The 22807-nt window shown below is 42.2% G+C and overlaps 1 protein-coding gene across 2 annotated transcripts in view; it reads right to left on the bottom strand.

Moving 5' to 3' along the window:
• ptch1 (patched 1) overlaps positions 1–21506 on the bottom strand; it is a 142577-nt gene extending 121071 nt beyond the window's left edge. For both annotated transcript variants that reach the window (XM_060931928.1, XM_060931929.1), the window contains exons 1-8: positions 20965–21506; positions 19831–20023; positions 8161–8350; positions 7911–7980; positions 7735–7826; positions 6299–6497; positions 4855–4976; positions 2514–2661 (exon numbers count right to left, since the gene is read on the bottom strand). In XM_060931928.1, coding sequence (XP_060787911.1) covers positions 2514–2661; positions 4855–4976; positions 6299–6497; positions 7735–7826; positions 7911–7980; positions 8161–8350; positions 19831–20023; positions 20965–21132 — 1182 coding nt within the window. In that variant the 5' untranslated portion in view covers positions 21133–21506. The remainder of the gene's footprint in view (positions 1–2513; positions 2662–4854; positions 4977–6298; positions 6498–7734; positions 7827–7910; positions 7981–8160; positions 8351–19830; positions 20024–20964) is intronic.
• Between the last annotated feature and the right edge of the window lie 1301 nt (positions 21507–22807).

Genomic DNA, 22807 nt, shown 5'->3' with positions numbered 1-22807 from the left:
CTAATTTATCGCCATGCCACATAGATGTGTTGCTGGTGGGTGCCTCAACACGACAGAAGGTGGATTTACGTTGCATTCATGGTCCAAGAATGTTCAAATTGCAAAGATTTGGATGCGTTTTGCAAGAAGTTCATGGGCACATTGGGTGCCTATGACGTGGTCTCTCCTCTGCTCGTTTTACTGAAGACTCGTACGAGACCTCTGATCTGTTGAGGAGCGTTGGCTATAAGCCTGTATTGAAAGAGGGTGCAGTACCAACAATTAAAGAAAAAGAAAACTACAAAAAAAGGAAAGTATTTATTTTATTTATTTTATTTTTTTAAAAAGGAAAGTAAGTTCAGTTGCACCAGTTCTCCCGGAGTGTGAGCTGAGGGTTGTTGGTAAAACCCGGGACGGAACGGGACATGACATATTATCGCTCGGCCAGTGACCTCCCCGCGGTTGTTGCTAAAACCAGTGACGTTCCGTCCCGTCCCAAGTTTTAGTAATTGCCTGAGCCGAGCCATAATGGTGGAGTACTCAGTATGGGAAAAATGGAGAATGAGTGGACTAGCCGTCTGATTTCTTCACTGGATATTGCTGCCATCTCACCCTTATGTGGAAGAAGCGAATGAATGGAGAACTGAACAAACAACTGAAAGTCAGATTGTTTCAAAACAATCGGCCACAAGATCGGCCTTCAAGAAGCGAGAACACAGACGGATAAGATGCGACTCTCATTTGGATATTAAACGACTCGTTGTTTACCCGCATTTACATTAATACATGTCACTTGTATTGTGTGTTTAAATGAACAGTCCACCGTACTTCCATAATGAAATATGCTCTTATCTGAATTGAGACGAGCTGCTCCGTACCTCTCCGAGCTTTGCGCGACCTCCCAGTCAGTCAGACGCAGTCAGACGCGCTGTCACTCCTGTTAGCAATGTAGCTAGGCTCAGCATGGCCAATGGTATTTTTTGGGGCTGTAGTTAGATGCGACCAAACTCTTCCGCGTTTTTCCTGTTTACATAGGTTTATATGACCATTGATATGAAACAAGTTCAGTTACACAAATTGAAACGTAGCGATTTTCTATGCTATGGAAAGTCCGCACTATAATGACAGGCGTACTAACACCTTCTGCGCGCTTCGGCAGCGCATTGATACGGAGCTCAGATATCAATGCGCTGCCAAAGCGCGCAGAAGGTGTTAGTACGCCTGTCATTATAGTGCGGACTTTCCATAGCATAGAAAATCGCTACGTTTCAATTTGTGTAACTGAACTTGTTTCATGTCACTGGTCATATAAACCTATGTAAACAGGAAAAACGCGGAAGAGTTTGGTCGCATCTAACTACAGCCCCAAAAATACCATTGGCCATGCTGAGCCTAGCTACATTGCTAACAGGAGTGACAGCGCGTCTGACTGACTGGGAGGTCGCGCAAAGCTCGGAGAGGTACGGAGCAGCTCGTCTCAATTCAGATAAGAGCATATTTCATTATGGAAGTACGGTGGACTGTTCCTTTAAGTTACCGGTATAAGATTATTTAATTTGCTTCAGAATGTGATTGTCTTAGTTCATCTCATTATTTAATTAGTCTTTTATGTTTTACCAGTGAAAATGCATGCATGTACATGTACGTTGCATAAGTTATAACACCTATCCTGTTTTAATGACAGTCAACCCACAATCAATGAAGTCAAATCAGTCTTAGTCGAGCAAGTCAGTAACGGTATTTCTTACTTTCACCATAAATTTTTATTGATATGACTTTGGTCTATAGCTGTCAAAGGCCTCAGCCTTAAAACCAGTTACCGCTGTGATGTCATGCGCTCAGGGCTGGCTGGCTCAGCGGGGCAGCTCGAATACCAACTTTGCGGTTGATTTTAACTCTCAAAAATATTTTTTTCATTCCCATTTATGCAGCAAACAAGATTCAAGGATGGAGATACTATCCACTCAGAAATTTATTTAAAAATAAAGGTTCTGCATATATCTTTTAAGACAGCAGTGTAAAAGTAAAATGACACTCCACTGTAACTGTAGGGGGAGCCCAGGAGCACAAAAAAAACTCACATAATGCTTTAATGAATGCAGCAAATGTCTGCATTGTTTTCTATATTATTATTAGTAGTAGTATTGTTGTTGCTGTTGTTATTATAGTTTAGTAGTTTGCACCTGGGATGGCAGAGGCAGTATAACTCAAGGACAGTGGGAGGTAATGCAATCTGAGTGTGTGAGGGCCCCTACCAGCTGAATTGCCAGTAACTTGCAGTGTAATAAGCTTTTTTCCCCCATACATGCCATTGAAGAGGAAACTCCATCTAAACATTAGGCTATGAATTCGCACAACAATTTCAGCATCTTTCAGACCAAGAGGAGTCTTTTAATAGCACATCCACAAAGAGCTACAGAATCCAGTCCTTGTAAAAGCAACATAAAGAAGGACTTGACCAGTTACATGTTATACTAACACATTCTCTCTCTTAGTTGCTTGGTTCAGAGTTAAGATTAAAAGCAGACTTTTACCTCAGAGTACCTCCTTTGCCAAGCTTCCAGGATGGCAGCCGCTTTCTCCTCATTCCAGTTCAGGTGCGAGACCTCATCGTATCCCTTAAAGTGCTCATACATCTGTTTAGGGGTCATAAGCTGGAACATGGTCTGCAGAGCCTGGGCACTTTTGGAGACAGATGATTTAAAAAAAGGGGGGGGGGGTGTTAAATCATATATGTCACAGTGAATATCTTATTGGTCTCCTTTTCAAAATCTAAACATCTTCTCTATTGATATACGCATGTCCAATGTGGCTCTTGTGTTCAGTTATACACACAGTACCAATCAAAAGTTTGTACACCCCTACTCATTCATAGGTTTTTCTGTATTTTGACTATTTTCTACAATGTAGAACAATAATGAAGACTAATCGAATAATCGAATCTATGAAATAACATATGGAACATATATGGAATTATGTGGTAAACAAAAAAGTCTTAAAAAACAAAATATGTTCCATATTTTAGATTCTTCAAAGTAGCACCGTTTACCTTGATGCCGCTTTGCACACTATCAGCATTATCTTAACCAGCTTCATGAGGTCGTCACCTGGAATGCTTTTCAGTTAACATGTGTGCCTCGTCAAAAGTTAATTAGTGCAACTTCTTGCCTTCTTAATTCGTTGGAGATCAAACAGTAAATAGTAAATAATAAATACAGTAAATAGTCCTATTCCACAACTGTAGTAATCCATATTATGTCAAGAACCGGAGAACTAAGTAAAGAGAAATGACATCCATCATTACTTTAAGATATGAAATGTCTTAATTAATAAAAATAAAGAAAAAACACTGAGTTAGAAGATGTGTCCAAACTTTTGACTGGTACTGTTGATTATCCATTTCTGTGTTTTCATTGGCTACAGATGGCAGCTGCTTTGTAGAAAATCAGTGTGTTCTTGTACCATAAAAAAAGCAACTAAAAGAAAACACCTTCTACTGCCCTGCCTCATGTTTTTTTTTTTCCCCTTCAAAACTGTTAAGACTCTTGCTTACAGGGTCACAAATCCAAATTCTATCAAAAATAAGATGGATTAACAGAATGCATTAAAATCATCAGAAATGGTCAGACATATTCATTAGGGCTGTAACGATATGCGTATCGAAATCGAAATCACGATACGCAGAGCCACGATCCATATCGCGATACAAGAAGGCAGAATTGCGGTACACCCTTTCAAACTTCTCCTCAGCCCAAAAACAGAGGCGCTTCCAAACTTCAATTTATGAATACTTTACTTTTTATTTAAATTACATTTTAAACTTACTTAAATTACTTTTATTTTTTATATCTATTAGTAAGTCGTTTTTTCACCGACCTGCGACAATCTTCTGCGAGTCACGCAACGTCCACACTAGCCACTGGCAGAGCATTCATTTCTTTTAAGCGGTCGCCATTCTGGTTGCGACGCGGGGAGCGAATCTGTAGACAAACAGCTCATTTGCTGGCTAGGTGTGCCACAAGCCAATCACAATCACTTGACCGGAAAGGCATGCAGTGTTGCCAGATTGGGCAGGTTTAGGTGCTTTTTGGCTGGTTTTGAACATATTTTGGGGTGGAAAACGTTAGCAATATCTGGCAACACTGAAGGCATGTCTGCTTGGGCGGAAGCCTTCTGCGGCAGTTACATTTTGACATGCGAGCAATGTTTCACCATAAAAATTCCGTAATTTCCATCTGTTTTCCGCGATCACAGAAAATCATTGGCCCTATGAGAGTGAGACAGTGAGAGAGCCACCCCCTCAAAAAAAATCTTAACGGATTTACACGATTTGGAAAAATGACTTTTTCAGAACCGAAAAAAACAGAGCTTCTGGCTCAACAGTATTATTTTGAGAAATAAAACAATCTTTGGATATACATTTGTTCATTTTTGCATACATATTACTCATTCTCTGCAGTGGTCTGAATTATTTGTTATTAAATAGTTAATGTAAGTAAGTAAATGTTAATAAGTCAAATTTACTACTTTAAAAAAACATTTTTAAAAAATCGTGGGCGTATCGAATCGTGGGTCAAAAATCGCGATACGAATCGAATTGTGAGTTGGGTGTATCGTTACAGCCCTAATATTCATCAATAATAATCATTAGAAAGAGACATACATATAAAATCATAAGAGCATTGCTGACGACAGCATATATAAACCTGGCTTGAATCTGACACTTTGTTATAGCTTGGGTCAGGCTGTGAGGTCAGAGTTCTCTTCTAACTTCATGCTGAGACATGCTGTACCATCACTTTCTTTCTTCTTCAGACCTCCAAGCTCTGTGTTCCTGATGCACTGCGTGCTATATTCTGTTCTGCTCAGTCTTACCTGAGAAGCCTGCCACTATCGTTTTTTGTGGTCCCTCCGATGATGAGCTCCTCCTGCCAGTGCATGTACTTTTTAGAGACTCCATGACAGCCACCGGTCAACACTTGAGCAATATCCAATGGCTATAGAAACAAAAATGGCAGCAATGCGTGATGATCATCTTGGACATACTAAATTCAGTTAACAAATCTCTAGTAATGCACAGAGCCAAACAAACTAAACATCTTTATGTCACATGTCATATCATGTCATACTGAGAGAGCTGTTAGTTTTTATTTTGTTCTTCAGGGTCTCTTTAACTGCCATCAGAGAACCCTATTTGCTGCTGTAATACACTGACAGCTCAGTGTCTCTAAAGTACATTTAATACAACACCATAAACTCACATGCATTAAGCATATTTAAGGTTTTTTTTTTTTTTGCAAAACCACTACTAAATACTAGTGCTGTCAAGCGATTAAAATATTTAATCGCGATTAATGTCGCGACTGTCATAGTTAACTCGCGATTAATCGCAATTTAATCGCACATTTTTGTCACATGAAAAACCATTGTAATTCTCTTATCAGCATAAAAAAGTGAATGGGCTTGCTCACCATTCGAACTATGGGGGTACTCGGGGGATCCGAGATCCCCTGAAACAGACATGAGATCCCTTGAAAACATGATTTGGGAAATGTTGGGGGGTCTCTAAAATATTGGCAAAATGATGTTTATTGACACAGCAATCGTGTGTAACGGGAAGTATTTGCATATCTGAAGTGAGCGCGCGATGGAGATCCGCGCTCTGAGACAAGCGCAAGCACCCCCCCAAGGGAAAAAAGGGACCCCCCGAAAATATCGGCATAGTTCGAACACTGGTTGTACCAATGTTTTGTTTTTTTTTTATTGCAGAGCATAACACGTCTTGTCACAGCCACTGCAAAGTCGGGCTGGACCCGCCGATGGGAAAACGAAACCTAAGCCGAGCACCGTGGCTCTTCGTCCCGAGGCTAGCGCGCCCTGCCCGCGCTGGTTCTTTGGGGGGAGGGCAGAGGACTCTGGCTGTGCGGGGCGTGGCATTACAGTCTAGCTGCTATCGTTTTTCTAAGCAAAGTCTCTGTTCCAAGTTCCTGGCAGTTTCAAAAGCTTATGAAAAACCTACATCATGTCACAGAGCGTTAATCTCGCGATAAAAAAATTATCGCCGTTAAAATTGAGTCAAGTTAACACGTTAATAACGCGACATTTTTGACAGCACTACTAAATACATATTCATATTATCATAACAGCCCACTAAATATACACCAAATTTTAGTCCTCAATGTTCATTGTGCAACTTGCATTACTGAAAATTGGGAAGCGTTCAATAAACCTAATGAAATAATACATGAAATTGTTATAACAGTGTGTAATAAAGTACAGGTGTCTCTGGGTGTTTGTGTTTTGTGAATGTCAGGATTACCCGTGTAGAGTTCTTATTAGGAGCTGATAATGGGCAATCTGGGTCAGCAGGGTTGATGCAGGGACGGTCCATGTAGCCACGACCCACCTCAGCCTTGGCCAGTATTTCTTCCCAACTGCCTACAAGTTTGGTCACAGTCTGCATATCAGCAATCAGCGCCATTGGGTCAAAGTTCATCCACTGCAGAGGGGGTCTACCACTGTGGCAGGACGAAAGAATCAGCTTTAAACCAAAGCTCTATCTTCATTTCAACTGAGCATGTCTGATTTGGCATGCTAACAGCCTGGCGTGCATCTGATTTAGGAGATGATCTAAGCCCTCTGTGGAGAGGATGGACTGTATCTCATATAACTGTCTTTGAAGAGGCAAAGCAGCACCATGGGCGGTATTCGAAAAGGACAACTTGGGTTAAGCCAAATCCACTGACTGAATGTTTTGAGGATGGTTTCTAACTTTGGGGATGGTAAAGGCAACATTAAATGCATAATGGGATTCCAAATATGTCCATAATGACAGCCCTGCTAAAGTGAATCCATCCAGTCATCTGAGCCTTATCCTCACTAATTACTTTATTCTACTGGTCCCGCTCAAGGCCTACAACATCCCCACAACTAAGAGCTTTTTGAATCATGTTAAAAATCCTCTAATATTTCTGTTCCGCTCTCTGTTCCAGTCTCAGTCTTGCCTGATCTTTCTGGATTTCTTCAGCAGGGCCTCTCTCTCTCTCGCTCTCTCCTCAGTAAATCTGTCCACATGCTATCCTTACATGCCCTCCCTTGTTCCCTAAGTCCTCACTCCTTTTCTCCTTTGTGCTGTCGTTCTCTTCCACTCCTACCAATCCGCTGTCCGCCTCTCCACACCTCCCATTGGTTCTGCACTGAACTAGCCGTCCATCTTTGCTGCATCTCTCTCTTTCTCTCTTTTCACAGCGGACTCATCTGGCTAACCCTCATTGCCTTAGACCACATTGTATGTGCCTAACCAGGCTTGGGTCATTATTCAGACTCCCCCAACCAGAACACAGTCAAATTCTTATTTACCATCTACGATGGAGGGAGAAAAGAGAGGCTGAGAGAGGGAGAGAAAAAAAATGAGTGTTCTGCTTTTGCTGGACTAGAGGGAAGTCTGCTGAGTATAACTATTGCACAAAGCTATTAAAAGCAAAAGGGTAACAATTGTGTGGGGTCCCAGTTTGCCCAGGCCACAGAGCAGTTACAATGAGGGCCTTTAGAGAGGAGCAGCACAGTCCTCTCATGCACAAACACAACAAAGCAGTCCAGCCAAATTACTGTTTACCATCCTACTGCTGCTGGCCCTCGCTCATAAGCCCATTTCTCATGCCAATCACTAAGGTTCTGACATTTTATAATGTGAGAGGTCTCAAAGCTCCAACTGAAAAACATGAACAAGCAACAACATTAGTGACTGACACTTACGGAAGATAGGCAATGCCTGAGTGTAGTTTAGCACCTTCCCAGAAGCAGTCGAGAGGAGTGATGATCAGACAAGGATGCAGATTCTCAATTATCTAAAAGGATGGATGTCATTAAGCTCAATTATGTCACTTCCCATGTAACACTGTACATACTACGGTCAGTTTGCAGTATCTCACCTGGTAGACAAAATTATTTTCTGTGAGGACTTCTCCTGATTTGTAGCATAAATGTTCTAATTTCCATTTCCTACAAGGTATAATGAGTCAGCTGTTGTCCATGATTAAAAACAACAACAGTTTCCTTTTCAAATGAAAATATATTGTAAAAATAACATAAAAGAGAGATGTGGGGGTGGGGGAAGCATGCATTGCATCCAAATGGAGTTATAAATTGTTTTCTTAAGCTAGTAGAAATGGTGCATTTTACCTGTTGTACATGTAAACATGCACTCTGCTTGCTTTAATGGCAGAGTCCAGGTGCTGCTTGAGCGCCTCCACTGTCAGGATGTTAGCACCATGCTGCCGTGGAGTCTGGATCATTAGCTGAGGGTTAAACATGGCCTCCTCACCGATCTTCTGCCGCGTGTATTTAAGCTCTTGATTTACCCTGCCACCCACTAGAAAGAAGGGAAGGAAAGAGAAAGGAGAAATGTACGAGACTGTGACTGGACGTTCTTATGCAATAATATCTGGAACATCCCATGATCCAGCATGAACTGCATGACTGACAGCTGACATTGTGCTGAAGTTATGCATAGCAAAGAGAAAGTATAATTTCGCTGTGTCATTATTACCAACACAAACACTCACTACTGTTGACAACTAAACAATTCTGTTTAATGAATAGAGATGGTCAAAAAAGCAAACAGTATAACTACAGAATTACCAGCTCACATCACTTGATTGAATAAATTGACTTTTAAAACTCTCAAACACATACACAGCCAGATCTTAGACACAAATGATTGATGAGTGCCAGCAGTGGCACATAAGGTAAGTACAGTATATGTGTATGTCTATTTTTGTGTGTGTGTCCTTAAGAGCTCGGGCTATGAAGTCCTCAAGCGGCATCCCTAAGCCTGAATCTGCTACAAAAGTCGTCTTTCAAAGCGACCTGCTGACCGGTGGCCAAGTCTGCTTCTCAAAGCTGACGATTCTTCATGTTCCATTTACCGGCCCACAGAGAAAATCAGACTTCTCCATTTTCAGGATCAAGAATCCTTCAAGCGGCTGTCCCACTTACACAAACCATCACACAATGCAGCTTACTCATGCGAGTAATTGGGTAAATTCACTACAACCAAATCCACACTGGCTTCATATAGTAAATACACTTTAGTGTTCATATAGGACGTGCTGTTACATATTGGAAAGTAGCAAACCTGGATGAATTAGATATTATGAAATCGAAATAACTGTGTTAATAATTATAGTGTGAACGACTGGATAAGTCAATCTGTCCTCACAATGGTTCAAAGGAACAGTTTGTAACTTTTTATTCTAGTCTCTTCAAGCACATTCCCTCCACCTGGCTTTGGACTGTATGTTCGATTTTTTTCTTGTTTTTTTTCAGATAGCATCACAAAGCACAAGCTCACTTTTAACAGATACTAGATTATTTTTAAAAAATCTTATTTTAAAAGTCAGCATTTATGCATAATGAAGAGGAAACAAAAATGGACGTTTGCTTAATGACTGACTAATCCAACACTGGTGATCAGTTCGTACAGTAGGCCTAAGCTGTGTGTTTTGCAGCCATTGTAACTGAATTAAAGATAAGAAAACCATGTTTTTCTCTGAGGCCAGACCACCAAGTCAGTTTGGAAAGACTAGCAGGGAAAGGAAAAATGTCTACCCACATTAGGACAAAACTGTAGTCTTTCTTCCTCAGCCCAAAACGCACTCACATCTGATCTTGTTTAAGGGCATGTTTATAATATCCATGATTAATCGCAGCCTTGACCAAAGCCAAGCTCAGCTTCAACATGGTTATGGAAGCCAGGTTGATTACGGCCTAATATGGCTTAGCATGTTCTTTATTTAGTCCAATGGAACACCAACAGCTTTTGGGCAGAAGAAAATGTTCTAGAAGTCATTAGACAGCCATGACTGTGCAGCAGAGATCTCCTTGCTGTGAGGAGAATGTTAGCTGAGCAGCCTGCTGCTGATCGGATGCTCACCAGATGCCAGCTAAGATTTACCAAGGAAAAGACAATAATGCACACAGCCTGCTTTACAGGGATGAAACCCAATACGTTATGTAACGTTTCAAAAATATTTACAAGCATTGGATTATGTGAATATCATCATACATCAGGAACCCATAAAACGCATATCTGGAGCACATGAGCTTGATTGGGATGGTTATGTGTTTGGAATGGATGGATAATGTTGCATTAGCATACTATATATCTGCCATACCATATATAGCAAAATCCCTATTCTAAAGAACATATGAGGAAAACAGACATGCAGTCTGAGAGAATGCACATATGACAATGACATTTTAATGCCTATATTATAACTGGATATTTCCCACTTCGGGCAGCCCTAGTTTAGCATGACATTGTTCCCCAAATAGCGAGGGAGAGAGATGTGACTGAAATGGGTGTGTATGTCAGTGTGCTTGAGCCTAAACTGGGCTCATTCATTTTGTTGCATAACATTAACCCCTGACCCTCCCTTTTCACTGCTGGGTGAGTGTGGATTGGAAGGGGCCCACCATCGCCCCCCGGTTTTCAAGCTTTGCCCTACGATTCTCGCTATTCAACCATGAGCTGGCTTTTTATTGGTCTGCCTTAGAGGCTAGCATGGGGTTCCTCACTTCAAGAAGGCACCCCTCTGACACACCCACCCACCCACACCCACACACACCATATCACAGCTCCATTGCTCTCCACCTGATCCTGCCAAGTACACCATCCCTGTTCTGGCCAATTCTGTTGCTGATGCTGCTCACTGGGGGCTGGTGAGGCAGGGAGGGGTACTGTGTGTGGTGACACATGAAGGCACTTTTTATGAGTGTGTTGCAGGCAGGATTAGCTGGATTAGAACCCAACTCAGACAGACCCCCCTACAGTCATGCAGAAGTCCTCAAGATCCAGAGCAATCCTCCCCACTTCTGCTGGGCACTGCCATGCAACCTGCTTCTGGACTGCCTTTACATTTACTTGTCTCTTTATGCCATGCTGCGACACAGTTTTGCTTGGCGTTCGTAATCCTGTATAATATACGCAATATTCCCTCTAGTGTTAAACGCAAGGAAATGCATTTCTTTACAGATGGATCGAAACACCACGACATCATAAGTTGCCATGGGTGACAAGCTAATTTTGTCCGTTGCAAAAAGTTGCCTGATTACGCAAGTTCTCTCTTCAAAATATGTTTCATGAACTCTCCCACTTTTATTTACTTTCAATCTACGTGTAGGTGGTGTAGCCTATAGGCTAATCATATATTTTAGCAAAATAAAATTACTCAGATTCACAAAGTATTATACTAGCTAAATAAATTTATTTATAATGACACATGACTATCAACATAGTCAAACAACTGAATCGTAGGAAATAGACTCACTGCTGGCTATATTGTTTTTACAGTGCTAATTTCCGGGGACATGGTGCATACAGTCTCATCGAAATCCACTGCAAACATTTCAAATTTTCAACATACTCGAGGCAAACTGAAATTTCCAGACCAGGGAAAAAAGGGAAGGAGGGCTTTTGCAAACACATCAGAGATCATGGAGCTTCCCGTAGGAATGAACGGACTTCTGGTTGACTCACAAACATGTACATGTTAATTACACATGGAATAAGTCCAGGGAGACTAAGACAGTACGATTCTGATCTAAACATCAAGCACCATCTTTCAGCATAGTGTATGCAGCACCTCCTGAGCCAGCATTGACTGAGATGCAAGTTTAATCAAAACTAATGTTGAGTACTAACAGGTTAGTTTAATTACAGAGTGCCATATTGCGGCTTAGCAGTGAACAGCAGCGCCATCTTGCAGCTCCAGGGTCTCTAGTTCAATCCTGAGCTCACGTTATTGTTTATTCGGTGTTTTGCATGTTCTTCTTACGTTCATATTGGTTACCTTCGAGTTGTGTGGCTTCCTCCCACCCACCTCCCAAAAACAGGCTAGTAGATTTGCTCTTTTAAATTGGCCCAAGTGATGAATGAGTGTGTGGAGGAAGCCATGGAATAAAGGTTAGAGAAGCAGCTTTGGGACCAGAAGATTGCCGGTTTGATTCCCTGGACCAGCAGGAATGGCTGAAGTGCACTTGAACAAGGCACCTAACCCCCAACTGTTCCCCGGGCTGCCCAGTGCTGTGGGTCCTGTTGTATGTCACTTTGGAGAACAGCGTCTGCTAAATGTAACGCATGTAATGCGTTGCATATATGTAAACTGCTGCTAATGTAATGTTGTGTGTGGTGTCCTGCAAGAGACTGGCATCATATGGGCGGCACGGTGGTGTAGTGGTTAGCACAGTTGCCTCACAGCAAGAAGGTTATGGGTTCGAGCCCAGCGGCTGGCGGGGGCCTTTCTGTGTGAAGTTTGCATGTTCTCCCCGTGTCTGCATAGGTTTCCTCTGGGTGCTCTGGTTTCCCCCACAGTTCAAAGACATGCAGGTTAGGTTAATATGGGACATGTGATTAGCATAATGGGCTTGGGCCTTGGGCTGAGGTGCCCTTGAGCGAGGCACCTAACTCCCAACTGATCCCTGGGCACTGTTAGCATGGCTGCCCACTGCTCTGGGTATGTGTGTGTGTTCGCTGCTTTAGATGGGTTAAATGCATGAATTTCACAAGCCTGTGATGAATAAAGTTGTTGTTGTTCTTCTTTTTCTTATTCAGGGTCCAGTTCCCCATCACACCCAGTGCTCTAGGCTTTGGATCCACCATCCTGATCAGAATAAAGCAGTTACTAAATATGAATGAAAATATTGTTACTTCAGAGGTTCTGATAGCAAGAAGCACCTACTAATGTTATGCTGAGCAATTTGTCTTGATTCACTCTAAACTGACAGCAAGCTAACTTTGCATACTAAATCATTCATCCACTGGCCACACACCACCAACACTCCTCAGCCCTTTTAGAGCTTTCTGGAGATAAGAGAAAAGAGGGATGTGATGTCATTGAAGGTGGGAGTGAAAGAGTAGGCGAAAGTGAGAGGTGACAGAGAGAGAGAGAGAGAGAGAGAGAGAGAGAGAGAGAGAGTTCCTGACCCGCAGCTGTGGCACAATGCCCCCAAGCAGTCTGCCGACCCCTGACACAAATTTTACACCGCAGCTGCCATTTACTCCACGCTGCATTACCATATGTATGGCCTGCTCTTCCCTAATTATGCTAATCACATGTCCAGAGCTGCGCCTTGAAAAAATGGGTGTATTTAGCAGTCCGCTGCGTACAAATGCAGCTTACTGCAAGCCAGAGATGTACATTCAGAGTGCCTTTGAAAGGCCAGATTTTTCCACGTTCCTGGCTTCATTCAGGTCGCTTACCCTGAAGAAAAAAAAAGCTATTCAAATCTACTAGATTGCAATGCAACAAAAAAGTAGGGAGAGAATGTGTGCGTGTGTGTGTGCTCATAGTACTGAGGATTCTGAGTGTGCACTGACCCAAACACTGAGTGAGTTCCAGCAAAATAAGATATCATCCACAGGCATGCACATGTCTTGGAACTTAGTAACATTCTCTAGTGTAAGCAGTTTTCTGTGACTTTTGTTGCATAATACTATACTATTATACTTTATAAGAACCCAATTGTACATTTAGATCTTTTGGTCCTTCTGCAAGTCAAAATGTCAGTACATGCACACGCACTCGTGCTACTTCCGATCCACTAAAGCTATTCCGACTTTGAAAAATACAAATTTCCAGTTCTTGACAACGTGAAAAAACAAACAAACAAACAAACAAACAAAAAACCCTCTGCTCAAATCCATGTTTTACGGCTTCCTTCAGATTTAAATCAATAACTAAGCTACATCTTTTGAACAGGCTTGCACAATGCAAACATAGCTGTTCATAACTCTTAAAAGTGTGTTGCTCAATGTGTTCTGCCATCATGATGCCTCTTTACTTTTTTCCCACTTTGAAATTTTAAGCCTGTTAAGACTGAGGAAAAACTGGCCCTCTAGCCCAAACACGAATATCCTTATAACTGCTTCCACTATCTCCTTTCTCTCTCTCTCTCACTCTCACTCTCTGAGAGGACGAGAGGGGGAGGGCCAGACCACCCGGCATCCATGGCAAGACACAGTGTTTACATTGCTGTGCTTCACTCTGTAATACATCTGGCATCCCAGGGCTGGACTCCCAAGAGAGGAGGGGAGGAGGGATGTGAGGCGAGGAGAGTAAAAGGGGGGAGGGTGTTTAGTGTGGGGAAACGTTTCGGAAGGAAAGCAAGCAGCAGCCAGGGGGGGCGCATGGGTAAGTGTGAGAGAGGGAGAGAGAGAAAAACATTCTGGTGTCTCTGGTTTTTGAATAACATCAGGTGAAGGTATGCAGAACATAAACGCAGGACTTGGAGGCCTGTCAGGATGCCAGTTGTGAATGGGAAATGCTCCATTTGTCCCTGTCTTCCACACACATCTGTCTTTTTCAAATGGTTTACAGCAAAACTGACAAAAAATGCCTACTGAAAGGCAAATTATGCACACAACGTAATCCTGTATTATTTGTGGAAACAATATCGCTAACCACAATAGTCTTTGCTGGTGTCTCTTAACAGTTACATATTAACTACAGTGTTCCCTAAGTTTACTGGTTGGGGGGGGGGGGGGGGGGGGGGGGGTGCGTGCTCTGGATGAGTATGGTGGTCACCTGCAGGAACCCTCCCAATGGCTCCTGGTATAGAGCATTCGGACCTGAACAAACAGTTAAAGGAGTCATATTTAAGTCTTCACATTTATTTTAGAACAATAATTAGAAAATTTTTACAATACAACTGCATGCTTGGTTTTTTTTTTCCATACCTTAAAATGTGTGTGGGGGGTCCCCATATAAAGGGAGGGGAAACACTGAACTATTACACATTACACTGTAAGGCAGTATACACTGTACACAGTAATCATTTATATTAGCCAGTCTCCTAATTACAAACACTCTACAAGTAACTCACCTGTTTATTTCACTCTCCTCCCCACAGAACAGAGAGGCTGCTTCATCCACAGTAGAAGACAAGATACATTTTTACACATATGCATCACGGACTCTACGCCCTTGAGCATAACAATGACAAAGAGCCAATCATAACCATATGTTTAATAGGTTTAATGTTTAACTTTCCTCCACCTGTTAAATGCTTGTCCTACTAGACGACAGGATTTAGCTGCATCTCTGAGAATCATACAAGCTTGAAAGTAAAGCCTGAAACAACTGATGCTTTAAAACTGCCATAGTCATATTGATCACAATCTCTGATAAAATCATACTGCCCCCTACTGGGTGCATCCAATATATGCTTGTAGCTCTTAATTTTCATCTGGCTTCAACAATGAAATGAATATCATGGCATAATGGTGCTTGCCTCTTACTATTCTCTCCACATCCAGCATGGGCTGGAAGCCCTCACTCCACACCAGGCTCATTCAGCCTGGTATCAGATGAGCTTTTAAATAGTGGAGGCTCCACTTGATGACCTCAGGTCCTAAGAGGCGCAGCCTTGTGGCCTCCAATTCCATGGCCCCCACCCCCTTTTTAGAGAATGGCAGACTAACTCTCAATATCTTAATGATTTCTCGGCAGGATTGGGTCCTTTCTACCTACCGAACAGCAACTGTTCATGATAAATGATTTTAATTAAACAGTTGTAGTATTTTCTTCAAAGAAAAAAAAGCAGAGTTTGTATTTTTGTATAGCTGAAAAGCCATATAATCACTATCTATCAATGAGGTTTAGATGTGGTTTCACTATTATGAACAGAACACCCAAGATCATTGAAAAGATTGCTTTTGAATGTACATTATCTGGGGGAAAAAATATATACAAGAAGATAATTACATTGCGAAAAAAGAAAAATGTTAACCTTGCAATGTGGATTTTAGAAAGACACATACTAATTGCCATTTTTCTGGATCTTTGTATAAAGTCTCTGGGACACGACACTCAAACTTTGTCTGTTGCATGAAAAAGGCACCCTATTTTTAGATTAGGGATAGATTAGGGATAAAATTAGCTCATGTTTTAAGTCATTCAAATTCTGTAAAGCTGCTTTGCGACAATGTTTATTGTTAAAAGTGCTATACAAATAAACTTGATTTGATCTGATATTTTTAATGGCTGCTTTCAGAAATGTCTTTCCTCGGTTTGTATAACTTTAACTGTGACATCATATTGTGAATGTAATGCAAACCTAGTGCTAACAATATGTCCATTACTGTGGTTCTGCAGTTAGCTATCTTGGCTTATAGCTCCATTTTTCTCAATGGCATACCTTTCAGTTACAGACACGCACTCAAACACGAGAAGCTGAAACTAAATTAAAACATAAACAAGCTTCTCTAAAATATTCTGAGATACTGAATGCACATGCAGTTCCTTTCAGAGCCTCTCAAGTCCATAAACACAGGCCCTAGATCAGTTTTAACTGTAAACTTTGTACAGAAACCAAACAAATTATATTCCTTGGACCTGCACGGTTCTAAATGGCGAGTGATGAAAGCTGAGATGAGATCACACCGATTCCCATTTGAGCTGAATTTAAGCAGAAGGTATAAGACAAAGTGCAATAGTGGGGTCGTTCAGAGGTCGCTAGGAAAAGGCTGTTCCAAATGAAACATAAACATGCATCCTAATGGACACCGGGCCGACATCTTCCAGCTCAAAAACCCTGGGACAGGCAGAACTAATCTATCCCTCAGCTACAGAGCCTAATCCAAACAAACAGATTTCAATGTTCCTGCATCTGGCAGCTGTCATCTCTCCAAGTCTGGATCTCTAAGGAGGGCTTTTGTGATTCGCTGTCACCTAATAAGCCTGTCACAGAGCAATTGGACTTGCTTAAGAAATATGTCTGTGTTGCGTTCATGTTAAGATTGGGGAAAAATTAGTGTGAAAGCATTTTACACATTGTTTCTGTTTTACTTTTAGGAATTCAAGAATTACTTTGCAGTGTTACAGCAACACTGACACTGTGTACACATATACTGTATACACACACACACACACACACACACACACACACACACACACACAATACGCCACTCATATTTTTCATACATGCTACATCCGGGACATGGAGAACCAAAACTGTAACATAAATCTCTATATGTCACTCGTGAGGAAATCAATTAATTGTTTTGATAAATTTGGCAACTTTTTGTTTGTGAATGTGTCTATATAATAAAAAGAACATCGCATGTTGGCTTAAAGATATGAAGTTTATCTTCTCATGTTGAAAAACTCTCATTTTTCATACGAAACACATCACGGATCTGAGTAACATATTTAAATACTATTGGCTGGCATTGAGTGGTATATCAGATATAGTCCATTCAGTTAATATGATACTAAACAAGTCGAAGACGAGTTCAATATCATGCTAGCTGAATGGACTATATCTGATATACCACTCAATGCCAGCCAACAGTATTATTATTATTATTATTATCCATGCACATTTGATGGAACAATTATAGATTTTACAAATTGTCACAGTCGCTTGCTGGCACGGAAGTTTTACATGTAATACATATTGGGCGGCACGGTGGTGTAGTGGTTAGCACTGTCGCCTCACAGCAAGAAGGTTCTGGGTTCGAACCCAGCGGCCGGCAAGGGCCTTTCTGTGTGGAGTTTGCATGTCTACCCTGTGTCTACGTAGGTTTCCTCCGGGTGCTCTGGTTTCCCCCACAATCCAAAGACATGCAGGTTAGGTTAATATGGGACGGCCTTGGGCTGAGGTGCCCTTGAGTGAGGCACCTAACTCCCAACTGCTCCCTGGGCGCTGTTAGCATGGCTGCCCACTGCTCTGGGCATGTGTGTGTGCTCATTGCTCACATGTGTGTTCACTGCTTCAGATGGGTTAAATGCAGAGAGGAAATTTCACAAGTGTGTGATGAATAAAGTTGTGCTTTCTTTCTTCTTTTCTTTTATCTCACGGCATTTTCAATTCACTGTGACAGTTTACTGTGGGCGCCGCCAGCGAACAAAGAAATGGTTCTGCGCACGCGCAGCAGAAAACCTTCGCATCTGCTTCGACATGTGACGTCATGTTGTCTTGACAACCATGCAATATTGTAAACCCTATTCAACACTCATTCTCCACTGAGCAGAGTGATGTAATACATGTACACTACCGTTCAAATGTTTGGGGTCACCCAGACAATTTAGTGTTTTCCATGAAAAGTCACACTTTTATTTACCACCATAAGTTGTAAAATGAATAGAAAATATAGTCAAGACATTTTTCTGGCCATTTTGAGCATTTAATCGACCCCACAAATGTGATGCTCCAGAAACTCAATCTGCTCAAAGGAAGGTCAGTTTTATAGCTTCTCTAAAGAGCTCAACTGTTTTCAGCTGTGCTAACATGATTGTACAAGGGTTTTCTAATCATCCATTAGCCTTCTGAGGCAATGAGCAAACACATTGTACCATTAGAACACTGGAGTGAGAGTTGCTGGAAATGGGCCTCTATACACCTATGGAGATATTGCACCAAAAACCAGACATTTGCAGCTAGAATAGTCATTTACCACATTAGAAAGTATAGAGTGTATTTCTGATTAGTTTAAAGTGATCTTCATTGAAAAGAATAGTGCTTTTCTTTCAAAAATAAGGAAATTTCAAAGTGACCCCAAACTTTTGAACGGTAGTGTAGGATAAGTGACATGCTAACAATTTTGCATGCTATCAATCCAAATGAATGAAACCCGCTAGAAGGGAATAGAATACATGTTTTTATTCCATCAAGAAAAGTGTCCTGTATGTATAATAATTCCTGATACTCTGATGGCACCACTCCCCCGCTGACTGGACATGCGTTGTCAAAATGGCAAACCGGTTCAAAATTAAAATTCTTTTCATTAACTTTTTTGAACATTACACGGTGGCACGAAGACATGAAGTTCATCTTCTCGTAGTGAACGGATATTTCACGAGTGAGCAAAGCGAATGAGTGATATATCTTTTGACACAAGATGATGTCTTTGTAATGTTCTTTATATGAGAGAGAGAGTGTATATTTATTGGGTATATCACATTTTATTGTAATTATTTTATCCTACTTGGTTAAAAAGTACTTCAAGTTGTCAGGACTATGCTGCTGGTCCTGATAAGGTAGTTTTTACACACAACAACTCTATCACAGCCTGATATTCTGGGATGTAATGAGTCTCAGGTAGGTTGATTGAAAAGAACAGCAGGCTGCCCATCATTAATATAATTAAACGGAAGAAAACATGGCTGCGACTCGATTTAACCGAATGGCGCTCGTATCAAAACTCCTCCATTTTGCTGGAATGCAGATCAAAGTCTGAGCTCGCCCCTCCTCACTGCTAAACCCCCACCACCACCCGCACTTAACGGCTTCAAACAGCGACTTTATTTCCCACAAAATCCCTGAAACTGCCTAAAATCATCTCAAGTCTGTTTGTTAAGCGAAGTGAGGCTTCTCTGTGTGTCCCGCGTTCAGCCTCCGTTCTCTCTCTCTCTCTTCATCCTTTAACCCTGAGACAAATCTTTTTGGAAAGTTGAAAGCCGTCCAAAACAGGACCACACACAGCCACTCGGATCACATTCAGCTGCTGGAGGGAGGCAGGCAGGCAGGCGCGCACACACACACACTCGCACCCCCTCACAAAATGGCGGCTTTGTCAAACATTTCTTTGCTAAAAACACAAATTAGTCAGTCTGAGTAAAATATCGCTGCGGCGTGAGAAGCCTCGTTTGGGTCGCGCGCGCAGCAGCAACGCAGCGTTCGCAACAAAAAGCCGACATCTTCACGGTTTTACTGAACTTCACCAGACTTTATCATACAATAAACAATTCCTCCATCATCCCACATATCTGTACACATGTGTTAAAGCTGAAAGAAAACCATGAGGACAATATAAAGCCGAGATATAAGAGAAAGGACCTTTTTTCTTACCTTCCACCCAGAGGTTCTCCACGTCGGTCTCCAGATTAGCTGCCCTCAAACCAACAGCGAAAGCTCCAAATATTAAAAGGCCCACGACTAAAAACTTTCCACAGTTCTTTTGAATATAACAGCCAAGTTTGAACAAAAGTTTTTGAAACTTTGCTCTCAGCCACAGCGGTGCTTTTCTTCCAGTCGCCTTACCCTACAACGAAAAACAACAACAACAACAACAAACATTAGGCTATTTTTCTATAACGGTTAGGGTTTTGTCTGTGGAAAATAAATCACTCGGCTGCCCACTGCTTTCTCCAGCGCACTCTGATGTCAGACACTTGCTATGAACAAACCCATGTGTGACAGTCAGCGTGCTTTAAACCGTAACTGATGATATTTAATGGTACAAGTTTCTTATAGAAAAGTTCACATGTTCACTGCATGATCCTGAGGACAGCTCGAGTCATTTCTCAGCTTTGCACGAATGCATCTCATGCTGCCATATATTCGACTAGCACTCGCACATGAGTCAAAACTAAACAAACTCCTTGAGCGGTGCACTCTTCGTGCGCGTGACCAAACGGTGTCAAGTGATTCGAGTTTCGAGGCGCACGTGCGTTCCGCTCCTGCACCGCCGCTCAAAGCTTAGCCATAACAAACTACAGAAACTAACGGACTAAACAGCGTGTACTCTAGTAGCGCACTATTTTAACATAATAGGGTAGATGATGTGTGGTTTGGGATGTAGCCATAAAACAGAGTGGCGCGCCATCACAGGGGGAGTTACGGCGATATTTGTGAACGGAAGAGGGCAGCCACATGGATTTTCTCTCAGCCGTACGGGAGGAAAACTATACTCCCCGTGCAGATACTATCACGAAAAACGGATCGGTTCTGCACTGGGCATATTAGAAAACAGCAGTTGTACTCAGAGAAACAGTGGAGACAGAGGTGGAGCAACTGTATAAGCGGCAGTGTGACAGTTATCTCACCGTGAGCCTGAATGAGCGCAAAACAACAGGACAAAAAGTTAAACAAACAAATAAATAACGATTTAACAATAAGGATGAGGTATTTAACCGTGTGTCCTGCTGGACTCCTGCACCGACTACTTCCACATGGAGGAGAGAAATAAAAAGCTACAAGCACCTCCGAAATCTGGTCAAGCGCGAACGCTGCATCGCAGTAGCTCGGCCGCTGTAAGTACTCCAAGTCCGGCGGGGCTGCGCGACCGTTCCGTCTAGTCCTCCGCGTTACCCTCGGCCGATCGGGCTCCCCGTTTTCCTGATCGAAGGAGACGTTACCAGCCGAGGCCATGTTGTCCAGTCCTCGCTCTCGGCACTAGTCGATCGGCCCGCAAGCGTCGCTGAATATCCGAAGCAAACGGCGTTTCTCTGTCGGTGCTCGCAGAGCCACAAAGCGCTTCATACTCCTGTTTGGCACGGCGAGTCAGAGTCAGCGCCTTCCATTGCAACATTTCGCGGATCCAGAGGTTTACGATTATTCTCGCATTCACAGTTTCTTTTTAAAAAAGCAACAAAAAAAGCGGAAAAAATTTTCAGAAGCCAAGGCGCTTTCTGTGATGCGAGGTACGACGGCTCCGTGGCCGATGCATTCTGTGTTTTGTGCTTATGTGAGTTCCTGTGTGTGTGTGTTAAGGGCCGCGGGACACAGCGGTCTCTCTGCGATTCAATAAGATGAGGAGGGGAAGAGAGAGAGAGAGAGAAAAGCACTCTCCTTCCATAGACGGAGGAGGGGGACGGGGTAAGCAAAAAAAAAAAAAAATCACCCCGAAACCCCGCCTCCAGGTCTGTCAGGTGGCCGTAGTTTCTCGGCTCTGATTGGTTCCAGAAGGGCAAAAATTACTCAGCAAACACGACTATTATTAGCTGCTTAGCAACAGCTCACCAAAGTAGAGAGACCACCCAGGCGGCCCGAGTAGCGCGTGTGCGTCCCAGAAGTTTGAGGGGCAGCCCTACAGAAGCCCCGCCCCTTCCTCTGAAACAGAGGAGCTCGTGCTGGTCATAGGCTTTACCTCAGTGTTACCTCAGTGTGTGTTAGTGACGGGGAACGGATTCCTTTTTTACATGAGCAGAGAGTAGCACTTGAATGATTTGTACAGTGTGAAACCTTACAGCTCACGGGTTTTGGTGTAACACAGAATCTGCTCACTCCGAACTGTAAAGTAATGTATTGTAAAGTGACCCTGAGGACCAGTGGCATGGTGTGTGTCTGCTTGTGTCCTTAGGTTATGGAGAGAAAAAAGGACTTCTGGGATGTTTTTCGACTAGATTCTGGAACGTAGCTTTGTGCACAGGGGCATTGCCATGATAGAGTAGCTTTTTGCCCTTTAGTTCCCTTGAAGGCAAATCGTAATGCTCCAGCATACAGAAACATTTCTAGACAATTGTGGCAGCAGTTTGGAGAAGACCCACACATGGATGTGATAGTCAGGTGTCCACATACTTTTGGCCACATGCTTTATTTCTAATAAATTACTATAAATCGTGGTGATAAGTAAACATGACATAAAATCAATATTTGGTATGATTATTCATTGCGTTTTAAAACTGTACCAATTCCCTTAGACACACTGTGATGTCATTTTAAAAAGGAAATCTTCTGGTAGATTATTGCCACCATCTTTGTGGAACTTGCCCATCGCTCTTTTGTAGACTTTGCCTGTCCCACCTCTGTTTTTGCAGATTATTCAAAACCACCTCAAAGATGTTTTAATCTGAAAACTGGTGACTTCACAAGCAGGTGCTGTTTGCATCCCACTGATGAGATAAGCTTGGAGTTGAGTTGATGACCATGGGATTTTTCTAATTGAGTTGACACTCTGCCAATAGACATGTTGCTTGTTTCTTTTTTTTTTTTTTAATTCTAAGACCTTGCATTTCTAAATGACTATTGTTTTGAATCTACTGTAAAAGCCTGTATATTTTATTCCATGTTTGATAATGTGCACTACATTATATATACAACAGTA

This window comes from Neoarius graeffei, chromosome 10 (genome assembly GCF_027579695.1).
Source record: "Neoarius graeffei isolate fNeoGra1 chromosome 10, fNeoGra1.pri, whole genome shotgun sequence".
Classification (NCBI taxonomy): Eukaryota; Metazoa; Chordata; class Actinopteri; order Siluriformes; family Ariidae; genus Neoarius; species Neoarius graeffei.
This window is presented reverse-complemented; position numbering and strand designations above follow the sequence as displayed.